Here is a 24,939-nt window from a genome sequence, read left to right as displayed (position 1 = left end):
CTGAACTAGGAATAGTAATAATTAACGGCTAGATGTTCATGTTAATCTCTTAGCTGTCCGGAAGAGAGTATAAGGACTCAGCAGAAGTTATTTGGTAAGACATAATGAGAACATAATGACGGAGGAGTTTATTTTTGTCTTATTTTACAGAAAAATTTAACAACAAGTATAAAATTAAAATCCTACGCAAACTTGAAACAATGGCGCGTTTTGACTTCTCCCGGCTACCGTCTCGGAGCATGCGCAAATAAGCCTGGCGGGACACAAGTGTCATGGCGCGCTCCATCTGAAGTCTGTGCAGTCTCCTGACAGTGGCGTGTGGGTTTTTCTCTCACTTTGGACAGGTGAGTTTCCGGACTTGTGGATACGAGGGGCAACTGTACCGAAGCCGAGCGACTGTGGGCCGCGCTGCTTTTTGGGCGGAGTTTCGTTTCCGCAGATTTTCCTCCTAGGGCCGATCGCTCGCTTGTTTTCGCAGTTTGAGAAACATCTGGCAGCTGGGATGGGGACTCGGAGACTGGAGCGCTGCCCCGAGAGGCCCATAGTCAGCCAGTTACAGTCCGGCCTAGCCTCGTTTCTTCCCTCACTTTTCTCGGGAATGGACTTGTGCTGGCTGATCAGGCTGAGCAAAAGAGGGTTTTACACTGAAGTTGGGCATAGGCGCAGGTGACTTGAGCCCCCCCCCCCCCCATCCCTGTGCTTAGAAGACTTTCCTGTGTCTTCACGAGAACACTTGTGTCTTACTTGGTGAATTTCACCGAGCTGTGGTGTTACAGTGTGGGCTAAGCAGTTTTCACTGTGGCCAGATGTGGCCCCACCCCCCTTTTTTTTAAAGGTAAATGTAAAGAGGCCTTAGAGTGGTTTTGGGAGTTATAGGATACTTGCATTTTCTAATTAATTTTAATTTTCCAGATTCATCTTTCAGGAGGACTTGAGGCCAATTTCTGATAATCAAGGTATTGGTTTATTTTAAATCGTTTGAGTGATTGAAGATGTCCTATTCCTTAATAATTTCTTAGACTTTCATTGCGTTTCTTCTTTAATCTTTCGTTTTCAGTAAGTAGCATGGACATGCGCTCTTTGCTGTCAGTGACACATCTAATTTTTTTTTTTTTTGGTTTGACTGTTGCTTAATCTTTGTTATATCCTAATTCTCTGATATTAAATTCGACTTTTTAAAAAAATTATTTATTTATTTATTTATTTATTTATTTTTGGTTTTCGAGACAGGGTTTCTCTGTGGCTTTGGAGCCTGTCCTGGAACTAGCTCTGTAGACTAGGCTGGTCTCGAACTCACAGAGATTCGCCTGCCTCTGCCTCCCGAGTGCTGGGATTAAAGGCGTGCGCCACCATCGCCCGGCAATAATTTATTTTTTATTTTATATGTATTGGTGTTTTGACTATATGTATGCCTGTGTGTGAGTGTCAGGTCCTGGAGTTAGAGACAGTTGTGCACATGGGTGCTGGGAATTGAACTCAGGTCTTCTGAGAGAGCAGTCAGTGCTCTTAACTACTGAACCATCTCTCCAGCCCAAATATGGCATCCTTTTTTTTTTTTTTTTTTTTTTTTAAGATTTATTTATTATGTACACAGTGTTCAGCCTCCATGCCTGCAGGCCAGAAGAGGGCACCAGATCTCATTGTGGATGATTGTGAGCCACCATGTGGTGGCTGGGAATTGAACTCAGGACCTCCGGTAGAGCAGTCAGTGCTCTTAACCTCTGAGCCATCTCTCCAGCCCAAATATGGCATTCTTGAGGCTTGTTTCTATATCTCTTCTAGCTGGATTATTTTATTTCTTTTAATTTGTGCGCGCGCGTGTGTGTGTGTGTGTGTGTGTGTGTGTGTGAGAGTGTGTATGACATTGTCTTAATGTGTATTCCTGTCTAACCTCGAGCTATCTGTGTAGACTAAGGCCCCAAGTGCTGGTATTAAAGATGTGCAGCACCATGCCAGGCCTGGTTATTAAGGTTTTTTCCTGTGCGATGTGATTCACTGCTGTTAACCTGGTTACCTGTCTTTGTGATTCTGGCTGTTCCAATGAGCTGTATCTTTGTAGGTTTGAATGGCCTTTCCCTTATGGCTCATTTTATTTTCAGATTTCACATGCTTACCAGGTACTTATATAGCTTCTTTGAAAATATGTCTGTTCAGATCCCTTTCCCATATTTTAATTTGGATTGTTTGTAGTTTTGAGTTCTTTATTTACTTTGATACTAGGCCCTTATCATATTATATGACTTGCTGTTTTCTCCTACCGCATGGGCTGTCTTTTCACAACCTCCATATTGTTCTTGAAGCATGAAAATTGATTCTTTCCCCCTCGAGAACAGGTTTCACATAACCCAGGTTAGTTTCAATTTTGATCTGTTTTTGAGGACAGCTTTGAACTCCTCATCCTTCTGCCTCTTCTTCCCAAGTGCTGGGACTACAGGAGTGTGCCACTGTGCCTGACTCACACATTTTAATTGTGATGAAATCTAATCTGTTGCCTTCTTTTATTGCTCATGCTTTTTGGTGTCATAACTAAGAAACCGGTGTCTAATGTTGGCAAGATTTATACTTGAGTGAGTTATAAGAGTTTCGTAGTATTAGGTCTCCTAAATTTAAGTCTGTAGCCCTGTTTGAGTTGATTTTTGAGTATGATGTGAGATGGGGCTCCAGCTCCATTTCTTTGTTTGGCTATCTAGTTGTTCTAATATCATTTGTTGAGAAGACTTTTATTTCTTCCATTGAATTGTTCTTATACTTATGTGAAAAATCATTTGATTAAAAAAAAGCCCCCAAAATAATTTGATTCAGTAATGTCTGACATTCCTTCTTGTCAATCTTTATGAACTAGTAACTCTAGAACAATGACTAACAAACAAAATTATTTGGAGGTTTTGTTGAGCCTGGCTTCACTCAGAATAACTGATTCAGCATGTCTGTGGTCAGGTTCCACCCGACGCCATTGCTGCTGTTGGGAATCTCACTGTGGAAAGTGCTGATGCGGCACATTGGGTTGTGTTCTTGGCTGATCATAGGAGAGAATTGCTGGGAGTTTAATCTATTGATGCTCAGGTTCCGTTCCTAGGTTCAGCTGGCCTAGGGCTTTGTTGTTGGTCATTTTCTCTCTTCTTCTTTCCTTTGTTCCTCTCCCCATTGAACCCATCTTGTTGGTAGTAATTTCCAGAAGCTCCTCGGGGATTCAGAATGAGCCCTCAAGATCCAGGACTGTTGCTACTGAAAATTCATGGTTCTGGGTATTTGGTATTATGAAAAGTTCCTGACCAATTAACTACTCTATCATAGTCTGTCCTTTCTGACTTTATCCCTCTATGAAACTTGACTTCTTGTGCCTTTGAGAAGAGTTTTTAAGAGATCTTTGTCTTATGTAACTATTACCTTTTCCCTCTACAATTCATTTCTGTGGTACTTAAATCTTTTTGAGAATTTAAGTCTTTTTAATCTACCAGTTTGTCTGAAGTAAAAACTTTAGCTTGTTCATAGAGATAAATGAGACTGTGAAACTGATTATGATACAGAGTCAGACTTGAGAATGTCTGTATTATATTACATTGATTAGACTACTTAAAGTCAAATTCTAGTGATTGAGTTGCTGGACGAAAGATGTGAGTGTTGCATAGCTTGAGATGTATTGGCAGTGGTTCCTCAGAAAATTGTACTAGCTGTGCCATGCTTTTAGGGAGCCACAAGGATTTGGCTAGTCTAACTTCTCATCAAGGTAATGGTAGGTAACTTATTGTTTGAGTACTTATTGTTTGTGTAGTTGAGCATTTGATCCTGTTTTTATTGGCATTTTCTTAAATGAATCTTCAGTTTTCTGGGATGTTTACTTCTCAGTATTATACTAGACTCTTACATGGTTTATGCTTTTCCATTATTGAGAGAAGGCCTGGACTCTGATTCTAACTTTATCAATGTACAAGTCCTTTAGCTTCAATGGTACTAGCTTTGTGTGTTTGGCAGTAGTGCCTAACTCAGTAACCATGTTGTTTAGTATTGACTCCTTTTATCCCTGTTTTTAATTTTTGTTTTGTTATTTAAATTCCCTCCAGTGGATCTGATGTAAACATTGTGTAATTTTTTTTGGAACTTTGACTTTTAATATGACATTTAATCATTCACCATCCTTCAGTAGTTCTTAGTAATGTGGTTTTAGCCTTTCTCACTGTTATAGTGAAGGATAATAGTGGTAGAAGAAACTCAAGAGATTAAGTTTTTTTTTTTTAAATTACAGATTCCATTATATATAATATATAAGAATATCCTCTTGTAGTTTGGAAAGACTAGGTAAGTTTAACATTATCAAGCATTATCTATTTATTTAGTCATTAAGTATTGTGTGCCCTCTGTGTGCCAGCGTGGTTGGAGGTGCTGGCAGTGGAAGTAAGATATGCGTTGGGCTTATGAATGTTAAGTTGTAGTATGAGAAGTGCAGGTACCCAAGTTGTCAGGTACTTAATCATGGGAAGAAAATTGCAGCATGCATAGAGTTAGACTGTGTGCCCTTTGGCAGTGTGGTCATTTTAGCTGTGGTGGTTGGGAAAGGCCTGCCTTGAAGTGATGTCCTTTGGATTAGTGTTGCAGAAAGCCTTGCAGATGATATTCCAGTTGAGGAGCAGCTTGTGGAAGACTTAGTTTGGCTTACTCAGCATGTCTAAAGGTTAGTACAGTGGCAAGTTATGACAGTCAATCTTTACTGACATAACAGAACTTAGACTCTCCTAGGAGACAGCTCTGGGTGTATCTGTGAGGAGTTTTCCAGAGAGGTTTAGATGATGAAGGAATTCTTGTTCTGAATGTGGGTGCACCACCTCCTCGGCTAGACTTCAAGACTGAATTAAAAAGTGTACTAATGGAGGAAACTGCCTGAGCACACACGTTCATCCCTGTCTGTTTCCTGACTGTCGTGTAATATGATGAACCTCCTAATGCCATCAAACCTCCCTTGCCTGGATACTGTATCTTCCCAGACTGTCAGCCCAAATAGTCACCTTTTTTTTTTTTTAGGTACTATGTGACAGCGATGAGAAAAGTATGTCAGACAGAGGTAACTAGGTCCATACTTTGTTATACTGGGTCCACCCACTGAGCAGCTACAGGGTGTTAGCTACAGTCCTGTGTACCGTAGGGCAACCAGAGCAAAGCCCCTAAGATCTCTGCTCTTCCCAATGTTTAGTCTGGTAGAAAGAGAGTAAAAGACATGTGGGCAGGTGACTAAGTGCTGCAGTTCAAAAAGAAAGAAAGAAGCAAAAACAACATTAACAAAATAAGGCAGTGGTGGTGCATGCTCCTTTTTTAAAAATTTTTATGTGGATAGCTGTTTTGCCATGCGTATCTGTCTGGTCCGCTGGAACTATAATTATAGACAGTTGTGAGCTGCCATGTGAGTGGTGGGAATTGAACCTAGGTCCTCTGGAAGAGCAGCAGTCAGTACCCTTAACCATTGAGCCATTTCTCTACCTTTGGTGGTACACACCTTTAATCTGAGCACTCAAGGCAGAAGCAAGTGGATCTCTGAGTTCAAGGCCTGTCTAGAGAGTGAGTTCAGGACAACCAGGGCTACACAGAAACCATGTCTGTAAAAAACAAAACAAACAAAACAAAAACAAACTACCACTAACAACAAACTCCCAAACCCCCAAACCAAAAACCTCAAACAACATGAACAACAAGATTAGGGAAGGATGATAGGAAATATGGGGTGGAGTAGGGGTTGCTGACTCTCGCAGCTTGTCCTCTGACCTTCGTACAGGTACCGTGGCACACACCTGTCTGCACTAGCATTCCTGCACTTTGACACACACCATGCATATAATAAATAACAATATTTAAAGATGATGGCTTGGATCATGAATATTATATGTGCGAGTGTGCTCACAAACAGAGCTTCAGTATATTTTGAGAGAGGCCAACAGAATTTATTTGTGGATCGGATTTAGGGATAATGCAAGAAGGAGCCAGAGATAATCTTAGGATTTTGGGTCTAAGCATATTGGCTTGCCCCTAAAGGAAAGAGGGAGGGCTGTGAGGTGATGCAGTGAGATAGGGAGAGGACCAGAAGTTCTGTCTTTGCCTTGTAAAGTTTGCTTTGTCGTCAGGCACTCAGGCAGCTGCACATCTGGGTGTGAGTTCCGGGGAAGGACAGGCTCAGGGTTGGCATTTCAAGGCCTGAGTGTGATGAAATCACCAGGGGTGACTGTAGAGAGGTGAATTCCTGTAATGGAGCCATGGGCTCTTCCAGGGCTGAGGAGCAGCACACCAAAGACTCTTGAGGTGTGGCTCATGTGGTAGGAGACCTAGGAGAGTGGCATTCTGATGCCCATGAGAATGAAAGAAGTTACAGAATGCTTGCTTCCAAGTAGTGAATTTTCAATAGAGCAGAAGCTCTTGACTGCAGCAGGAAGGGAACATTGCTGGGAACTTCATGCTTGAGCTGGGCAGTAGTAGGCTTACTCTTAGGCAATGGGCAGTTTACACAGTGACCTATTGGAAGGCAGAACAGAGCACATGGCAATAAATCATTTCCCAGTACAAGAGGGAAGTAATCTCTGTGCAGTGTAGGAGGGTTGAGGTCTGTCTTGGACCACTCCCTCCCCCCCCCCCTTTTTGTTTTAGTTGCACCTCCCTTCTTTAAAGTTTCTCTTTCTCTCTCTCTCTGAAACAGGGTTTCACTGTAACTTTGGAGCCTGTCCGGTAACTTACTTGGTAGACCAGGCTGGCCTCGAATTCATAGAGATCCTCCTGTCTCTTCCTCCCAAGTGCTGGGATTAAAGGTGTATGCCACCACCGCCTGACTTAGTTTCATTCTTAGTGAACAATGTCTTGGATATCTTGATTGGGATTCAAGTGTATCTGTAAGTATCTGTATTGGTAAGATGATTATTTTTATAGTACTAATTCTACCAGGAACATTGGGAAGTCTTTCTATTTGGTTATATCTTCCTGAATTTCTTTCTTAAGAGGTTTAAAGTTTTCATTGTAGAGGTCTTTCAATTTCTTGGTTAGATATTTTATTTCTTTCTAGAGGCTATTGTGAATGGGATTATTTTCATGGTCTTTTTCTGAATAAATATGTTATTAGTATATAGAAAGACTACTGATTTTTATAAGTTGATTTTGTATTCTGCCACTTTGCTGAAAGTGTGTCCTTTCTAAAAATTTTCTGGTATTATTTTTGGGATCTTGTATATGTAATATATCATCACAAATAGGGGTGTGTTGACTAATTCTTTTTTTGTTTGCATTCCTTTAATTTTCTTCTCTTGTCTTTTCACTCTAGCTAGTTCTTCAAGCTCTGTATTGAAAAGGAAAGAGAATAGTGGACAGCCCTCTCTTGATTGTTGGCTTTAATGGGGTTGCTTTCAGTTCTTTTTCATTTAGAATAATGGTGCCTGTTTTTGCCATGGCCTTGATTATGTTGAAATGTTTGCTCTAGCCCTATTCTCTTTATGACTTTAAGAAAAAGTTAATAAGATTGATTATTTTATTTTATTTATGAACGTTTTGTCTGAATGTATGTTTGTGTATTACATACATGCCTGGTGCTCCTGGAGTTCAGAAGAAGGCATCAGATTCTCTGGAATTGGAGTTATAGATGGTTGTGAGTCACTATGTGTGTTCCTGTGAACAGAATTCAGGTTCTCTGCAAGAGCAACATTTCTCTCTTTCTTTCTTTTTTTTTTTTTAATCTGCTAGACCATTTTCCAATCTCCTTCTCTGGGAATTTTATCATGAAGGCATGTTAGTTTTTTTTCTAAAGACTTTCTTTGCATCTGTTGAGATGATCATGTTTTTGTCTTTAAGTTTATTTAAATTATTTATTACATTTCTCTGAATCTTTGGGATAAAACCAACTTGATTTTCTTGATATATACCAGTGTTTGGTTTGTAAGAATTTACTCATGATTTTAGCATCTGTATTTGTCAGGCATATTTTTTTCCTGTGTGTGTGTCTTTATTTGGTTTTGATATTAAAGTAATACTTTATAGGTGTTTACCAATACTAGTTTTGACTGGCATAACTATCTAGTGAGTCGTACACACATACACATGTATATACATACAAATATATATATATATATATAAATTAATATAAAAATAATTTTATGTGTATAAGTGTTTTGCCTTTCTGTATATTCACCAGAAGTGTGCCTGGTGCAGAAGGAGGCCAGAAAAAGGTGTCAGATTCCCTGAATTGGAGTTATGGTTGTTGTGAGTCTCCATGTGGGTGCTGGGAACTGAACCTGGGACCTTTTCCAAAGCAACAAATTCTCTTATCTACTGCACCATCTCTCCAGCCCCACCAATCAATCTTACAGGCAGGCAGATGAATTTCTTTAGATGGTGGTGGGGGATAATCGTCTATATTCTGTCAATTATATTTTAAATAAACACTGATTGACAGGTAGCCAGGCAGGAAGTATAGGCGGGAAAACCAGACAGGAAGTAGAGGTGGGGCAATGAGAACAGGAGTATTCTGGGAAAAGGAAGCCCATTCCTCTGCAGTCCTGTCCAGATACCGAAGAAGCAGAATGTGACCTGCCCCGCTGAAAAAGGTGCTGAACTAGGTAGCTAACATATACTAGAATAATGGACTAATGTAAGTTATAAGAGCTAATACAAAGCCTGAGCTAATGGCCAATCAGTTTATAACTTATGTAGACTCTCTTTGTGATTTTCTCTGGGGCTTACCGGCTTTGGGAACTGGGCAGGACAGAAACCCAAACAAGCAGGCCCTCATGTTACAAGAAGGCCCACTTGAGGTTTCCTCATAGCACTGAAGGCCTTGGTGATCATTGGCCTCAGCAGCAGTGGCTGAGGGGAGTTGTTTTGCTTTAAGTTTCCTTTCTCTTGAAAAGACCCTGTCCTACTTTTTCTTCCATGGTATTAGTTCTGACAGTTACAGTTCAATCATGGGATAGTCTACTATCAACAGGATTTGTATAATTGTTTTTTGGGTTTATCCTCCTACATTTTCTGTGAACTTAAGCTTTAAAGAATTGGTTTAGATTCAAGCTTGGTGAGAATTGGGTACCAGCACAATGTTAAGCAGATGTTGTTAAACCTGAGCTATTTGTAACTTTTTTTATGTGGTACAGAAGATGCCTTCTGCATCCTGTGATGCTCTCCTGGATGACATAGAAGACATCATGTCACAGGAAGATCCCAAGCCACAAGACAGACATTTCTCAAGAAAGCATGTGTTTCCTAAAGTACGAAAGCGGAATACCCAAAAATATTTGGAAGAGGAGCCCAGGCCACCAAGTGATAGGTAAGCATCTCAGAATTGCCTCTATGTCCATCCAGGGAAGAGACTGGCACAGCTGGCCTACACCATACGTGGAGTAGCTCCAGTTTTAGGATATTTGTATTTATAGTAGGAAACATAGGTTTAAAAAGTTGAGTGGTTTCAAACCTGGTAAGAAATAGGTTAAAAAGGAAGAAATACCTGGGGAATGGAGAGTGGATCTAGGAGGAGTTAGGAGGATGAACATGACCTAAATATATTTTAGGAATTTTCCAAGAATTAATTAAAAACAAAACAAAAGTCCAGATTGTATGCTCTTTGAAGGAACGGGCTAGGACACTAGGAGTCATTTGATTTGACTATAATTGGGTTAAGTCTTCTGTAATTGCAGATTTAAACTTTATTGAGATTTGTGATTCTTATGCTACAGTGGTGTTTTGGACATGTGATTTTTCTTACTATATTAGTGAATACTCAGGAATTGGACAAAGGCACTGGGCACAAAAAAATCATTGTCCTTTTTACACTATTGTGGTGGGAAACAATCACATAGTTGTACGGTTAGAATTAGCTCATAATTGTTTATCTGGTAAGTGTGGAAGGTTTAATGATTACTTTGTTTAGCTTATTGAGCTTTTCAAGCCTGTGCATTTAGAATGTGCTTGTGTTTTAGTTAGTCACATTTATCTCAATCATGTCTATTGTCATTTCTGTTTACTTATAAATTATTAGGGCAATCTAAGGGAGAATCTTTTTTTCCTTCCTAAGTTGTTTAGAAACCTGTGAATGCAGTAACTTTAATCATAGAGTTTTCAATTTTGCTTATTTTTAATCTGTAAACTTTAATGGATAAAGATTTCAACTAGTGTTTAAGAGTCTGAATCAGCAGGTTGTCAGACTTTTATTTTTTATTTACATATTTTTTGTATTGTATGTGGGTGTATATGATCATGAGAGTGTGTAAGTACCTGTGTGTGTGCATGTTTGTGTGTATTGTATACATTCATGTGTATTGTGTGTGTGTACATACTTATGTTACAGGTCACATCAGGTGTCTTCCTTGATTGCTTCCACCTTATTTCTTGAGACAGGGGCTCACTAGAGTTGGAGCTATTGATTTGGCTAAGCTGGGTTGGCCAGTGTGCTCCAGTGATTCTCCTGTCTTCTCCCCCGACAACCACTGGGCTTACAGACGCCTGCTGTTTGCCTGACTTTTTTCTGGGTGCTGGGAGGCCAAACTCAGGTCCTCATCCTTCCAGGGCAGCACGTTAATGCCCTTCACCATCTCTGCAGCCCGTACCTCTTCTCTGGGTGTTATTGCTGCCACTGCTATTTTCTGTGCAGTCATTTATGTGTTAAAGATCTTCACGTCAGGTATGATTAGTAGGAATTAAATCTACAATCTAGAGAAAAACTTTATGAGGCAAGATCTCTTGTAGCCTGGTCCAGTGGTGGCCCTGAACTTTATGTCCTCCTACTTTTCTTTCCTGAGTGCAGGGATTACAGGTGTGTGCCACCTGGCATGAAAGGGCATTCTTTATTTGTATTTAGAGTTTTTTAAAGTTGCATTTTATTTATCATGTGTGAGTGTGTACGAATACATGGCTGAAGCATGTGAGTGAGGGTCAGAGGTCAACTTGGAGTTAGTTCTCTTTCTCTAATGTGTCAAATTCAGGTCATCAGGCCTGGTGGCAGATACCTTTACTTGTTGAATCTTCTGGGTCCAAAAGAATGTTATTTATTTTTAATTAAAAAATTGTTTTTTTTTATTTACCATTTTATTTTTCCCTTTTAATTAAAAATTTTTCTCCACATAATATATTATGATTATGGTTTCTCCTTCTATTCCTCCCAGTTCTTCCCCAACTCCCCTCCCATCTGTCTATCATTAGACAAATGGGCTTCTAAGGGATGATAAAATAAAATGTAGTAAGATAAAACAAAAAGATTCTGATCTATGAGTACAACAGAATGTCATTAGGAGTCATTTTATTGCTTTTTTTTTTTTTTTAGTAGAACAGTAGTATTGGTTTTATACTAGGTCCCTGGCCTATATATTCCCTGGTTCTTGGCCACTTGAGCAGTGTAGGGGATGGGTTTGACTCATGGAGTGGGCCATAAATCCAAGCAGATATTAGTTGGTTTCTCTTACAAACCTTGTGCCCCTGTTGCAGTAATGCATCTTGTATGCAATCACCATTGTAGACTGAAGTTTGTAGCTGTGTTAGTGTTTGCATTTTCCTTTAGTAGCATGCAGAGTGCCTTCCAGGACGTGAGCACTAGTCAGTAGGGTGCAGGCAGGGTAAGCACCAGCTCTGCTTCTCCATGGTCAGTGAGTTGTGTAGATGAGTTCAGCAATGGGGCCTTACTATAGGCTTGTGGAGAGCAATCTATAGTACTCTAGTCTAGGCAACTAACAGCCTGGGTTGTTTGGAGGTTCCCATGGGATCCCTTTGGCCAACAGCTCAATTAGAGATAACCCATTCCCAGTATTATAATTTGCTGACAAGAGATGCAAAAGGACATTTCTTAAATACAGAGATTCTTCTTGTGATTCTGTAGTTATTTTATCTAGATTTTAGTTTTCAACCATTTTGCTTATTACTACTGTGTCTTTGCATAATGTGTATAAGTGTGTCTTAGTTAGGGTTTCTGTTGCTGTGACAAAATATTAAGACCACAAGGCAACTTGGGGAGGAAAGGTTTATTTGGCTTACATTTCCATGTCACTGGTCCTCACTGAACGAGAAAATGCCTTACAGCCAGATCTTAAGGAGGCGTTTCTTCAGTTGAGGTTCCCTTCTTTCAGACGACTCTAGCTGTGTCAAGTTGACAAAAGACTAGTCAGCACAGAGTGTGCCTGTGAGTGCCATGGTGAACCTGTGAGGTCAGAGAACAACTCCGTGGGGGGAGTTCTCTCCTTCCGCTTTTACCTGGTTTCCAGGGATCAAGCTCTAGTTGCCAGGCTTATGCAGCAGCACCTTTATTTGCGGGGCCAGCTCATTGTCCTTTAATTTTAGAGTTTTGTTGTAACAGCAGATTTTAAATTAAATTGATGCATTTTGTATCTAGCTTATAAATTGATTCTAGTGTGTTTTTTTGTGTAATGTGCCCTGAAGTCATCTAGTGGCTTTTATTTTAAAAATCACGTAAAGATACTTACTTTGTTTTAATTGATTACTTAACAGCACTATTCCAGGCATACAGAAAATTTGGATTCGAACATGGGGCTGCTCACATAATAATTCAGATGGAGAATATATGGCTGGACAGCTGGCTGCCTATGGCTATAAAATTACAGGTAATGAGACTGGTCCATAATGTATTTTATTGATTAAATTTCAGAGTTGCAGATTTTGGAGACAGGTAGTCTAGCCCCAGCAATTTAATGGTATTTTGGAGTAACTTAATGATTTGAAGGTTGGACTCTAATAGCTACTATTTATTATTAGATAAGCTGGTTATCATATTTTTGCCTTTCATTTTTGTTTACTTATATTACATTTTATTTTGTGTGTGTATATGTGTGTGCACACATGTGCGCTGGCACACATCTGGAGGCCAGAGGACGGTTGCAGGAGGGGATTCCATCTCTTCCTGTGTGCCACCCTATATGATGTCAGGCTTAATGACAGGTGCCCTTATCCCCTGAGCCATCTCACCTGCCCTGGTATTATATTTTAAAGTAACCTTAAAATCTTTTGTGTTTTGAAATGAAAAGCTATAGAAAGTTCACGTAAGTCCTTTACCCAGCCTCTGATATGAACATGATACATGACTATACTTTAATAAGTAAGCCAGAATATTATCACCTTTGTGATACTGCTCTCTAAACTGTGTATCTGGCTTGACTTGTTCAGCTTTTCCCTATTTTTCCTGTTTCTGTTTCGGGGTCTGTTCCAGGGCCCACTTTGCATCTAATTGTTAAGTTGCGTTAGTATTCGAGTGTTTGTGGCAGTTCTCTCTGGCTTTGTATTTCTGAAGAAACTGGTGGTTTGTCAGATCACCCGGTCTCGGTTCTTTTCTGTTGTGATAAAACACCCTGACTAAGGCAACTTGTGAAGGAGTTTATTTGGACTAATGGTTCCAGTGAATTAGATGGAACACTGGGTGGTAGCAGGTCGCTAGAACCATTCCAACACTGGCCACAGCCTAATCTCCTGTGTCCTAATCTCCAGTGGAAAATGGCCTCACTCCATCCCTGGGCCTAGTTGCAGAGCCTACGTGGCTTGCTGAAGCTTGGATATTCCACTCTCTTATGCTTGCCCAAATTTATGTAAGTAGGAACCATAACAGTGTCCTTGGTGAGGTTGGGAACCTTCAAAGTCTTCAACTGGAGCCTTACCTTGTCTGCATGCTTCTTGTGAAGGGGTCCAGAGCCCAATGAGACAGGTGGGGCTTTGAGCATCATATATGAACTTGGAACACCTCTGGATTTTAGACATCTTTAGGAGTTTTCTCCTGTGGTAGAATATCTTTATGGATCCCTCACAACCAATTACTTACTAGCAAAGACTGGATTAGAAGTAACCATGATCAAGGCAACTTATAAAAGAGAGTGTTTAATTGAGTTTATTGTTCCAGAGGGTTAAAGTCCATAATGGTGGAGCCAAGGCATGGCAATAGCAGCATCGGGGAGCTCTTGTCTCAAATGCAGGGGTTTGAGAGAGCATACTGGGGAGGGTGGAAGGCTTTTGAAATCTCAAGCCTGTCCCCAGTTAAAAATGCATTTTCAGAATTAACTACTTTATATTTGATATTAAGTCTTAGTATAATTTAGCTTGAACTTCCTTAATATGTTCTGATGGTATAGTTTGATAAGAGGTTGCCTTTCAGGAAATTATAAAACGTTAAGTACTGACTTCTGCGGTGATAGGAAATATCCACTGTATTTAATTTACACTTTAATCCATTGGCAGTTTGAATGTAGTCCAGTGAAAGTAGTCTCTATATAGCATAACAGTCCTATATGTTTAAATAAGAATCTTCACTTTTTAAGCATGGTGGTCTTGTAATTCCAGCTTTTGGGAGAGAGGGAAAGGAGGATTGCCCGAGTTCAAGGTCAGCCTGGTCTATTACAGCAGTATATTCAGGCCACCTGGGGCTAGTTGATAAGACTTTATTACAAAACAAGACTAAACAAAACAGTTTACTCTTTAGTATACAGATTTAATTTGAATTTCTTTAAAAAATTACTTCTATTTATTTTGCATGTATGCATTCTAGGACACTCATGCAGAGGCCAGAGGAAAGTTTCTGGTATCAGCTCTCTTTGCATAGTGTGGAAACTGGAGCTGGAGCTCAGGTTCCCTGGCTCAGTGTGGTCTCGTCTACTCACTGAGCCTTAATTTTCATTTCTTATTTGGGAATATTTTAAAAGGGAGAACTAAAAAAATATTTGAAAATGAAATTTATTTTCTTAATAATGTAGTATATTACCGATATACTTGTATTAATTCCATGTGTTTACATCTTATACACCGTTCATTGTCCTCACTTCAGCATGACTTGAATGCTGCAGACTGTACGTACAATCACTTACTGTCTCAAAATCACGTAGAAATGTGGTTTGAATGCCTCCGTTCCAAGAACACATTCTAGGAGATTTCTATAGGCTGAGCTTTTCCCCTGGTAAGGTTCTGGTTATTGTTTCTGAATTATTTCTTTTGGAGATCTTGCTAAATTATTTTCAGTGTCTTCATTTATAGTAAGTCGTCATGTTTTCACACATGGAGTGTTAGAAGCAAGTGACCTGATATGCCAAGCAAAGCTGCTTTAGTTAACAATAGGCATCTTATCTTTTTTCCCCTTCCTTACTCTACAGCTCAGACTGGCCTTAAACTCTCAGAGATACTCCTTCCTCAGCTTTCTGAGGGAGTACTGAGGTTTAAATGGGTGTATTTCTGTTTGTCTTAATTGGTTCTGGGAACACTTTTAAAATACTTGCTTAAAAAGCACATCCAAGATCCAAGGATCACATTACTGATTGGAAGATTATTAAAAAAAATCCTAAAGTGAAATTTTTGTGTTTGAATTGAGGTTGACGGAAGTAATACCTGTTACACAAAGTTACGTAAAAACAGTGTCAACAGCAAATGTTGCCTGCTTGCTTATCTCCGTTTCCTTCACCAGCTTGTGATGATGTCACTCTACACAAAACGTATCAAGCTTGCCTATATAATAAATTATATTAAGACGCAGAGTAAGCTGGGTGTGGTGATGCATGCCTTTAATGCCACCGCTCCTACGAGGGGAATTTTTGTAAATGTTGTAAAAAGGTAGAGGCTGTTGAATCTTTGTGAGTTCTAGGCCAGTCTGGGCTACGTGGAGAAACTTTCCTACAGACAAACAAGCAGGCAAGCAACTCCTAAGGGGAAAAATAACAGAGAATAGACTGATTGTATGAAAATCTGTGAAAGCAGTTGACTTCAACCTCTCTGATATGCTGTGGAATGAGAAATGTGACATATGTTCCTTCTGGTTAGGCTAGTGCTAAGTGTCGGGGCTTTTACACACATTTTTAGGAAGGGGCGATGAACTGCTGGAAAGCTCAGTGTATGAAGATATTTCCGTGTGATTAAGAAGTAACAGATGAATGAACTGGCACGGGGCTGCTGTGTGCTTTACCATAAGATTGAGACCGGAGAAGGAAGACACAAGCAGAAGGAAACCCCCTCGCTCGTGTGCAGTAGACCCACACTGAGACTCAGGCAGATCTGCACAGCCTTATGTCTTTGCCTCATGCTATTTGGTCTCTTGGAGTCAGGGTTTTAACAGCCATTCAGTAGAAGTGGTCATCCATTTAGGAGGTGTCCCCAGATGAAGGAAAGGGAAGCACAGCTGTGGTAAGATGGCCGTGGCCACTACACTGAGCTGTTTCTTTAGTTTTCTCCGGCACTCGACCGTGAAGGATGGAGCTAGCAGCAGTCTTAGCCAGGTTTGGAGCTTGCCCTTGGTTCTCCCAGACAACAAAAATGAAACAGGTAACAATATTGAGATTTGGGGTTGGGGGAGAGACAGAGAGAGAGAGAGACAAAGGCGGGAGTTTGGAGATAGCTAAATGTAAAAGGAGACCCCTCGTACATGGTGTTGCAGCGTGTGTGATAAACAGTGGGGTTGAAGACGTCAGCGCACCCTCCCTTTGTCTTCCAGGTGAAAGGGATGAGGGAATCACGTGCTTGGATTCCTGGGATCATTACTCTGAGTCAGGAAACACGGAGTGGGCTAAGCAGGCCTTGAGTCGGGCATTTAAAGAGGTAGATGGAAAGGGGAACAGAGTCAGAAATGTGTTGGTTTAGGTTGCAGAATATGAACAGTATCATTGAAGATCAGAATACATTGCTCCCTATTTTTGTATGGAAAGTGATTTTTTCCCCCGTTTTTAACTGAAAAATTTTAAAAATGCTATGTATTGTGATTATGGTCTCCCCTCTCCTACTTCCCCACTTATCCAAATCCCTACCTTTTCTCTCAGTAGTATACAAGCAGGCATCTAAAAAATAATAATAAAATAAAACTAAGTAAAGCAAAACAAAGAAATCAAAGAAAAGAGAGCCAAAGAAAAAGCCCAAGAAACATAAAGATGCAGACACACACACATTCACATACACAGAAATCCCATAAAAACACAAAATGGGAAATCACAATATATATGCAAGGAACTGTAAGGTTTAAAAAAAAAGCCCCGAAAAAACATAAACAATGAGCCTCCATAAATGCCATTGAATATGATTTGTGTTGGCCATCTACTCCTGGGTATGGGGCCTGGCCTTTAGAGTGGTTTGTATACCTAGCAAGTCTCCGCGGGATCAAACTAAGTTTTCCTGTGTGATCAGTTATCAACTGGAGATAGCTTCTGGGCTGTGGATGCAGGCTTGTGTCTACTTCCTCTGTCAGTGCTGGGACCCCATCAGGATTAGACCTGTGCAGACCCTGTGCATGTTGCCACTGAGAATTCACATGTGCATCTTACTGCGTCTAAAGGTCTTTTTCCCTTGATGTTTTCCATCCCCTCTGACTCTTACAATCTTTCTGCCTCGTGTGCAGGGTTCCCTGAGCCCTGAGGGGAGGGAATTGATGGAAACACCACATTTAGGATTGAGTGTTTCAAGGTCTCTCACTGTCTGTACATTGTCCAGGTTTGTGGATCTCTATTTAGTCTCATCTACTGCAAGAGAATGCTTCTCTGATGGTGGCTGAGCAAGACACTGATCTATGGGGATAGCAGAAGGTCATTAAGAGTCATTTTATTGTTATGTTCCTTTGGTTTTCTCCTAGGTCCCTGGCCTCTGTAGTCTCAACTTCTTGGCCACAAGAGCAGTATCAGGGATGGGTTCCATCTCATGGAGCGGGCCTTAAATCCAATTAGATATTAGGTGGTTTGTCATACAAGCCTTGTGCCACAATTGCATTAACACATCTTGCATGCAGGTCACCACTGTAGCTCAAAGAGTTTGTAGCTGGTTGGTGTTTCCCTTTCTCCTTTGGTAGTGTGCAGAGTTCCTTCCGGTACCATGACTATTTAGTCACTAGGGGAGAAGGCTCTAGGTAGGCACCAGCTGTACTTTTCCATGTTCAGTGAGTTGTGTAGTTGTTGTCTTCAGGGATAGGGCCTTACCATCAGTTTGTGGATAGTAATCAATAGCTTGGGTTGTTTGGGGGTTCCCAAGGGGTCCCTTTGGCCAACAACTTGGTTAGATGTAAACCACAGAAGTGAAAAATTACAGTGAACAGATTTAAAGTCCTAAATAAAACTAAAGACTTTAGTGAAAGTCAATATACGAACGAGAGAGAGAGAGAGAGAGAGAGAGAGAGAGAGAGAGAGAGAGAGAGAGAGAGAATATGTATGTTAATAATGACTCTATCATTTGGAAGGGTGTGGACCAAGGTAATTGAAAAACCATTTATATAGTAGGGTCTTACAGTGCTGCAATTGAAAGACCATTTATACATATACTTAATTCCCAGAGGCTGTGCACAGCATAGCTCTCTGTGACCTCAGGGATCAGTGTGTCTTAGAGAAGGGTTAGCACTATTGTGCCACCAGAGATGGAGCTGTGTGGATGTACTTTGAAGAGACAACACTGTGGTAAAGGCACTGAACAGTGCCAGTGGACACACCTTACATATAATTTATACTAGGTTTGAATATAAATTCTAGCTATAAGATCTTGCAAGAAAGTTGTGTTTAATTTAAGGAGTCCAGGATAAGTAAGAAATGAAAAAAATAGCTTCTTACAAGGAGTTATGCTTTATATTATAAAAACATTGAGGGTTCTCTATTCACAGTTCTGTAATCTGTGATGTCTGTGTTAAGTATTTGGTTGAAATTTTGTAGTTCTTGTGTTGAGATAACTCACTCACTTGGTACAGTGCTTGTGCATGAGGGACCAAAATTCAGCTCTAGAATCTACTTAAAATACACAAACAAAACCAACCCCCCCCAAAACATCCAGTGAGGTGCTATGCTTTTGTAACACCAGCACTGGGGAGGCAGCCTCAGGCCCCCCTGCCTTGCCTACCTGGTGAATTTTAGGCTAGTGAGAGACTCTTTCCAGAAGGTGGACAGCACTAAGTAAACCACACCCGACATTGTCTTATTGCGTCTATGTGCATACTTGCACGTTTGCATGTGTGTCTGTGCACACATGTGTTTGCATACACATTCATACATGCACATACCCCCACACAAATGTTTTGTAGTACCTTACTGGACTGTAATTATGTTTAGAAGGCTGTTTAAGTATAAAGTGGTACACAATGGTATGGTATAAAGTGGAGCACATGATGAATTTTTGTCGCTTCTTTGAAATGACTGGGAGCACAGACTTAGGTTGTGCTTGGATTTGAACTTGTGGCTTCCAGAGTGCTAGGTTGACACTTCTTACAGAGCTACATCCTCAGCTATTTTTGTGATTTCTTTCTTAGTTTTTGTTTCTTCTTCATACAAGTTTGCACTTTTATTTTTCAGAGAGCACAGAAACATTTAATTTCTTCTATTTATTTTTTTGTCTTACTGATTCAGAAATTTCTCCATGTTTGTCCTCTTATGAAACACCCAAACTACCCATGTTTGAACTAACAGCATGCTTAGTGGCACTGATTCTGTCCTATATTTTGTTATCTGTACAAATTAAATAGTGTAGCTCTTTTCCCCTTTATACTCTAAACACTATTTTCCTTATGTTTAAATAACCTTGAATGACTGATAAGAATCTTCTCTCTGTTTTAAAGGAGTAAGTGATAGTTATAGTTTTCCTTAGTTATGATAAAAGATAAAATAGATATAAATATTGTAACTGTAATTCTTGCTTGATAATTGTTTTGTTATATGTAATTTTGCTATGTTAAAGTTAAAGCCTTCCTTTTTTGTTTAAACAGAAAAAGGGGAAGTGATGTTGGAGTGTCATATATCAATCTGTTGATTTCATTGGTTAAGCAATAAAGAAACTGCTTTGGCCCTCATAGGTTAAAACATAGGTGGGAGGAGTAAACAGAACAGAATGCTGGGAGAGAGAAGCTGAGTCAGGGAGTCGCCATGATTCTCTCACTCCAGACAGATGCAGGTTAAGATCATCCCTGATAAACCAGCTCGTGGAGCTACACAGATTATTAGAAATGGGCTAGTCCAGGTGCGAGAGTTAGCCGAGAAAAGGCTAGATATAATGGGCCAAGCAGTGTTTAAAAGAAAAAAAAAATAAAGGAGTAAGTGAGTGTAGTTCACAGGTGTGAATTCCCAAGTACTTGGTTCTGTGTCTTCATTTTGCAGAAGAAGCTCATCTTATGTCCAAAATGAATGCACAGTAATGGCTGACACCCCCATGCTAGTGACATCATCTTGATAAAGACTGACGACCTGCTTTCCCAATTTTCCCACTATTAAAATTGTGGTAACTGTCACATTCTCCTTTTTCTCTTTATGAACCTGAAGATTGTTCTTCATCTGGTTAACCTTTGGCCTGACCTTTGAGGTTCCTTGAACTTCAGCTTTATCTAGCACGTGACTAGAATAGCCAGCCCATGCTGTTTTCATGAATAAACTCGAGTGATCGCTGTGCTGTGTCAGGAGACCCAGTCCTTAAAAAATTTCTGGCCTTCTGCTACACTGTGTTCTTCATGCGGTATTTTATAGAGTTTTTTTTTTTTTTGAGACAAATAAACACATAATAAACACATATCCATACAGTTTCAGAAAGCTAATGCCCATTTAATATTTTAACCATTCAATTATGCTTGTAGGTTTTCTCCACTAGTTCTGTGGAATAATTTATTTAGAAATAGCCTGTGTTTAAACTGTAGTTTTCCTCCTTAAGAAAATAAGTAGAGGAGAAATTACCATGAAAGCTTCACTTAAAAACATACTTAAAAATTTTAACTTTTTGCATTGCCTTCTTTAATTTTAGGACTAAGTACTTCAGGAACGTCCTCTAGCTCTTTTTGGCTTCAGCTTTAAGAGGATTTGCATTACAGATGTATTTTTAGCTCTTGAGCAGCAGATGGCAGTATTGCATCATGTGCTCACTTAGTGATGTTATGACCCCTGCACATGAATTTCATGCTACAAATGATCATCTAATAAAATGATTAGAAGTCATTAAGTTACCTAACATTTAATTTTTCTCTGCTTTTTTATATTTTTTGACAGTATTTATATAAGAACTTGGCAAATTGACCTTTTCAGAGGCAGTGTGATCTCATGTTAATGTGAGATGCAGTGTGCAGGAAATCAGATGTGTGATAACCCGGAGATGGGCTGGGATCCTCTGCTGGTCTTGGTTGCTCTCACTGCTTGTCCTAGAGTCTGGTTGTGGTCATCGTCTGTAGAAATATATTAAGGTAGGATTTTTTAATCTGAGAAAAATGCTTGTTACCTTATTACTCCATTACTTTCCCACTTGCACAGATCCCTTGGGGCCCTCATTCTTCCTCAGACCTGCTTATGTGCTACAGCAACCAGGCCTAAGAAACGGGAAGCACCCTTTTCATTCCCTCACTCCCTCACAACCCATCGACATGGGGCTGATGGCTGATTTACGAGGCTCAGAAGTTTGGTACAGGTTTATATACATTCTTTTGTGTGATTGTGTTTACTATGGCTGAAGGGCTTTTCTTGGTTGGAATCGTGCCTCGGCATCCTCTTCACGCACCGTGGTGCCCTGCTCTCTAAGCCACGATTCCGTGGCACTGCTGCCGTTCAGCTTCTTTCTGCTTTGCTGAAACGTTGATTGCACTGGTCCCACCTGAGGGTGATTTGCCCAGTTTTCCTTTGGTGAAGTCTTCCCATCTTACACAGACACCATAGTTCATAGAGCAGCAGTTCCTAGCTCTGAACACTGTCATACTGTAAAACCCGGTGCTTTCTTTCAGTAACTAATAGCTGAACAAATGACACCATATGTGTCAGTGTCCTTGGTAGGATTACTAGAATATTCCTTCTCTCTCTCTTCCTTCCTTTCTTCCTTCCTTCCTCCCTCCCTCCCTCCCTCCCTCCCTCTCTCTTTCTTTCTTTCTTTCTTTCTTTCTTTCTTTTTTGAGGCAGAGTCTCACTGTATAGCCCAGGCTCGCTTTAAATGCATCATGTAGGCCAGGCTAGCCCTAAACTTATGTTGATCCTCCTGTGTTATTCTCCCAAGTGTTGGGATTAGAAGTGAGCCTCTGCCTCTAGCTGAGTAGGGTTAAATGAACCAGAATAATCAATGTCTCGGTGTGTTTGAATTAATAGCAGAGGGTACCACTCACAAAACAGGAATATTTTTAATGTGCATTGTATATGGGTTAGTGATCCAGTCAAACTTACTTTTGAGTGTGATGAATGGAATGCTTGTTTTCCAACTTTAAGACAGTGAGAAGTGAAGTGTATTGTAACAGTTGACTCAATGGTGTATGTGCAGGAGAAGCCTGGGAGCTTTCAGTAGAGTTCTCTTTAGCTGACTGTCAAATCCAGTCAGCTTAGTCTTGACATGTCTGAGAGAAGAACCACCCGCCATCACTCTTCCTGACATGGACACTTTTACAAATGGTATTGAATCAGAAACCCAGTTTAATCCATTCTTATTAAATTGGAAGCCGTAATTGCTTTCTATTTAATGGGATGGAATTGACTGTAGCAATTTTGATGGACCTTTAAACTTGATAAAATATGGTTAGCTATATTCCTGTTGGTTTGTGTGTTCCTGTGTGCTCATCCTTGTGTTCACAAGTTGAATTATTTGCACTGGTTGGTGAAGGGTATAGTAGAAAAGCGGGCTAAGAATGGCATTTTCTCATTTTCCCCCTTTTTATTCCTCAGGGACTAAAACAGAATAAATCTAAGGGCCTTCAGAATGGAATTTTCACTCACCACTCAGAAATAGGGGAAGGCGATTGTCTCTAGAGAAGACTTGGCGGGCGCACAGCTGCCCCGAGAGGTGAAGGAGAGCTTGGGGAGTCACATCCTTCCAGCCGCTAGGCTTTTATTTAGAGATCTCCAAGTCTCTATTTCCACGTCTGCTTTTGTGCTTGTAGCTATGTGTTCTGTGAAATGACGAGGCTAGTCTATGGACTGAAGATGTTCTGAATTATTTAATAATCACTGTTGTGAAAGGTAGTGCTCAATATATACATTTATTTATAGCATTATAAATGGACATGCTTTTCTGTATCTCCGTTTCTGCAGTTGCAGTGCTGGGCTGACCAGGCCTTTGTTCATGGCAGCCCTGCATCTCCAGCCCCAGAGCAGCACTCAACCAACCCTTTGGGCTCTGGCTTTGTTCCTTCTGTGTTTTCAGTCACCATCTTGCTACCTTATAAGGCGGCTCTGTTATGATAGCCTTTTAGCTGTGTTTTAAAAATTCATTCTCCGAAGAACCATTTTCAGATGGCAATTTGAATAAAATTTATCGTAATGAGTGATTCAATTGTAATATTTTTTCCTTTCCATTTGAGAGCTGAATTGTTAGTTAGCTTATCGAAATTCAAGGAATGTGAGAATGTTCTAGAGTAATATGTTCTGATTTCATAAAATTTTGGGAAATTACTGAAGAATATCAACCCAGAAGACAGTGAAAGTGTACATAGACCTAACACTCAAACCCCTGAGTGGGAGTGTTCGAAGCTGGTCGTCCGCAGTTCACAGGTAGCATCTTGTGGCTTAGGCGAGGTCTAAGACAGGTGCACGCTGAAATAATGGACGTTGAGATTCCCCCTCCACCCACTGAAGGAGAGGCCATTTGCAGTTTTCAGTTACGTTTCGCTCCCCATTCTCATATATATGGAAGTACTGTCTTGGATACAAGTTTTAATATTTTTAAATGTAAATACCTTTCTGATGCAGTTAGTGATTGTATGGTCATGTAATAATTTAAGCGTAAGCATCATTTCTTTGGCACATGTATAGTAAGACATTGTAAAAACAATAAAACTATTTTTCAAAATTATATATAGAAATGTGTGCATTGCTTATAACAGGATTCTTATGATTCTGTGGTTATATAATTATAATGAATTAATTTAGGAATTTGAAAACTGGCATGCTGATTCAGCAATGAATGGCTCAGGGGCTTATGGGTCTCAGTTATTAAAGTCAGTTACTTTAAGAGAGGAGTCTAACCAATGGAACTGAAGTTCAAACCAACACGAGCTTCTGCAATACATTTAAATACCTAAAAATTTAAATACTTTCATTTAAAGTATTTAAATTAAGTAATACATAATTGATGTATTGATTAAATGTAACATATAAGTTAAAAACTGGTAGCTTGATTTGCCTTTTCTGTTCTTGTGTTCAAGACGTTTTGTTCACCTTTGCGCAATTCCAAAAATCCCCAAAAGATGGCACTATTGACCCGTGTTAGCATTTTCTTTTGCCTTTTTTTGATGAAAAAAAGTGTTGGATGTCTTATCTGCAAATGTCTTAAATTGAGGTTATATTTTTTACATTTAATTTTCTGTTTTGTAAATGGATCCTTAATTCATGTAAAGCTTGCAGGGACCAGATTTCATTTTTATTTTGAAATGGTTTGGAAATTCAGTTATTTAACAATCATGTTGTAGACATAAACTATATAATCCAATATAATTAATGATAAAACCTTGTCTTAATGTGACAGCTAATGTTTCATGGGAAACATAGTTGCTGTTGTATAGCCAAAACCATTAATTTTTTGAAGTCTCTAAAACAGTCGAGTGATTAAAACATAGCAGGCATAAATAAACAATTTGTGTGGCTTTCGGGTCACACCACTCTGGGTTATCCATTTTGGGAAGTCATTTTATATTAACAGCACTTTTGAAAATTTAGCAAAACCTTTCACTGTTTCTGTGTCCTCTGGCAGTAATGTGATAGAAGGAGAATCTAGGGTCTATGAATAGCTTTGCAAGGTGAGAAATACAAAATTAGATACCGTGCCTCTGGCTTGATGGTAGGCTTCTTTAAACAGCAGTGTGGTTGAATCCATCACCATGCAGGTGAACACCTTCTGACTGAGGAGTCAGTATCTTGAAAAAAAGAATTATTTTTAAATTTTGTGTGTTTCTGCGTGTGTGTGTGTGTGTGTGTGTGTGTGTGTGTGTGAGAGAGAGAGAGAGAGAGAGAGAGAGAGAGAGAGAGAGAGAGAGCTACAATGAGCAAAAAGCAGGGATTAAAAAGCTAAAACTGTATATGTGTATGTGCATGTGTGTGTATGTGTTTGTGTGTGTGGTTGTGT

General features: G+C 39.8%; 1 protein-coding gene across 3 annotated transcripts in view; it reads left to right on the top strand.

Moving 5' to 3' along the window:
- Window positions 1-234: 234 nt before the first annotated feature.
- Cdkal1 (CDK5 regulatory subunit associated protein 1 like 1) overlaps window positions 235-24,939 on the top strand; it is a 549,403-nt gene continuing 524,698 nt past the window's right edge. For 2 of the 3 annotated variants that reach the window (XM_026783099.1, XM_013349128.1), the window contains exons 1-4: window positions 235-344; window positions 913-956; window positions 9,108-9,280; window positions 12,445-12,557. In XM_026783099.1, coding sequence (XP_026638900.1) covers window positions 9,111-9,280; window positions 12,445-12,557 — 283 coding nt within the window. In that variant the 5' untranslated portion in view covers window positions 235-344; window positions 913-956; window positions 9,108-9,110. Of the gene's footprint in view, window positions 345-912; window positions 957-6,844; window positions 6,864-9,107; window positions 9,281-12,444; window positions 12,558-24,939 lie in introns of those variants that run through there. The other variant, XM_013349127.2, reaches the window with a different exon arrangement.

Source organism: Microtus ochrogaster, chromosome 16 (assembly GCF_000317375.1).
Source record: "Microtus ochrogaster isolate Prairie Vole_2 chromosome 16, MicOch1.0, whole genome shotgun sequence".
NCBI classification, from domain to species: Eukaryota; Metazoa; Chordata; class Mammalia; order Rodentia; family Cricetidae; genus Microtus; species Microtus ochrogaster.
This window is presented reverse-complemented; position numbering and strand designations above follow the sequence as displayed.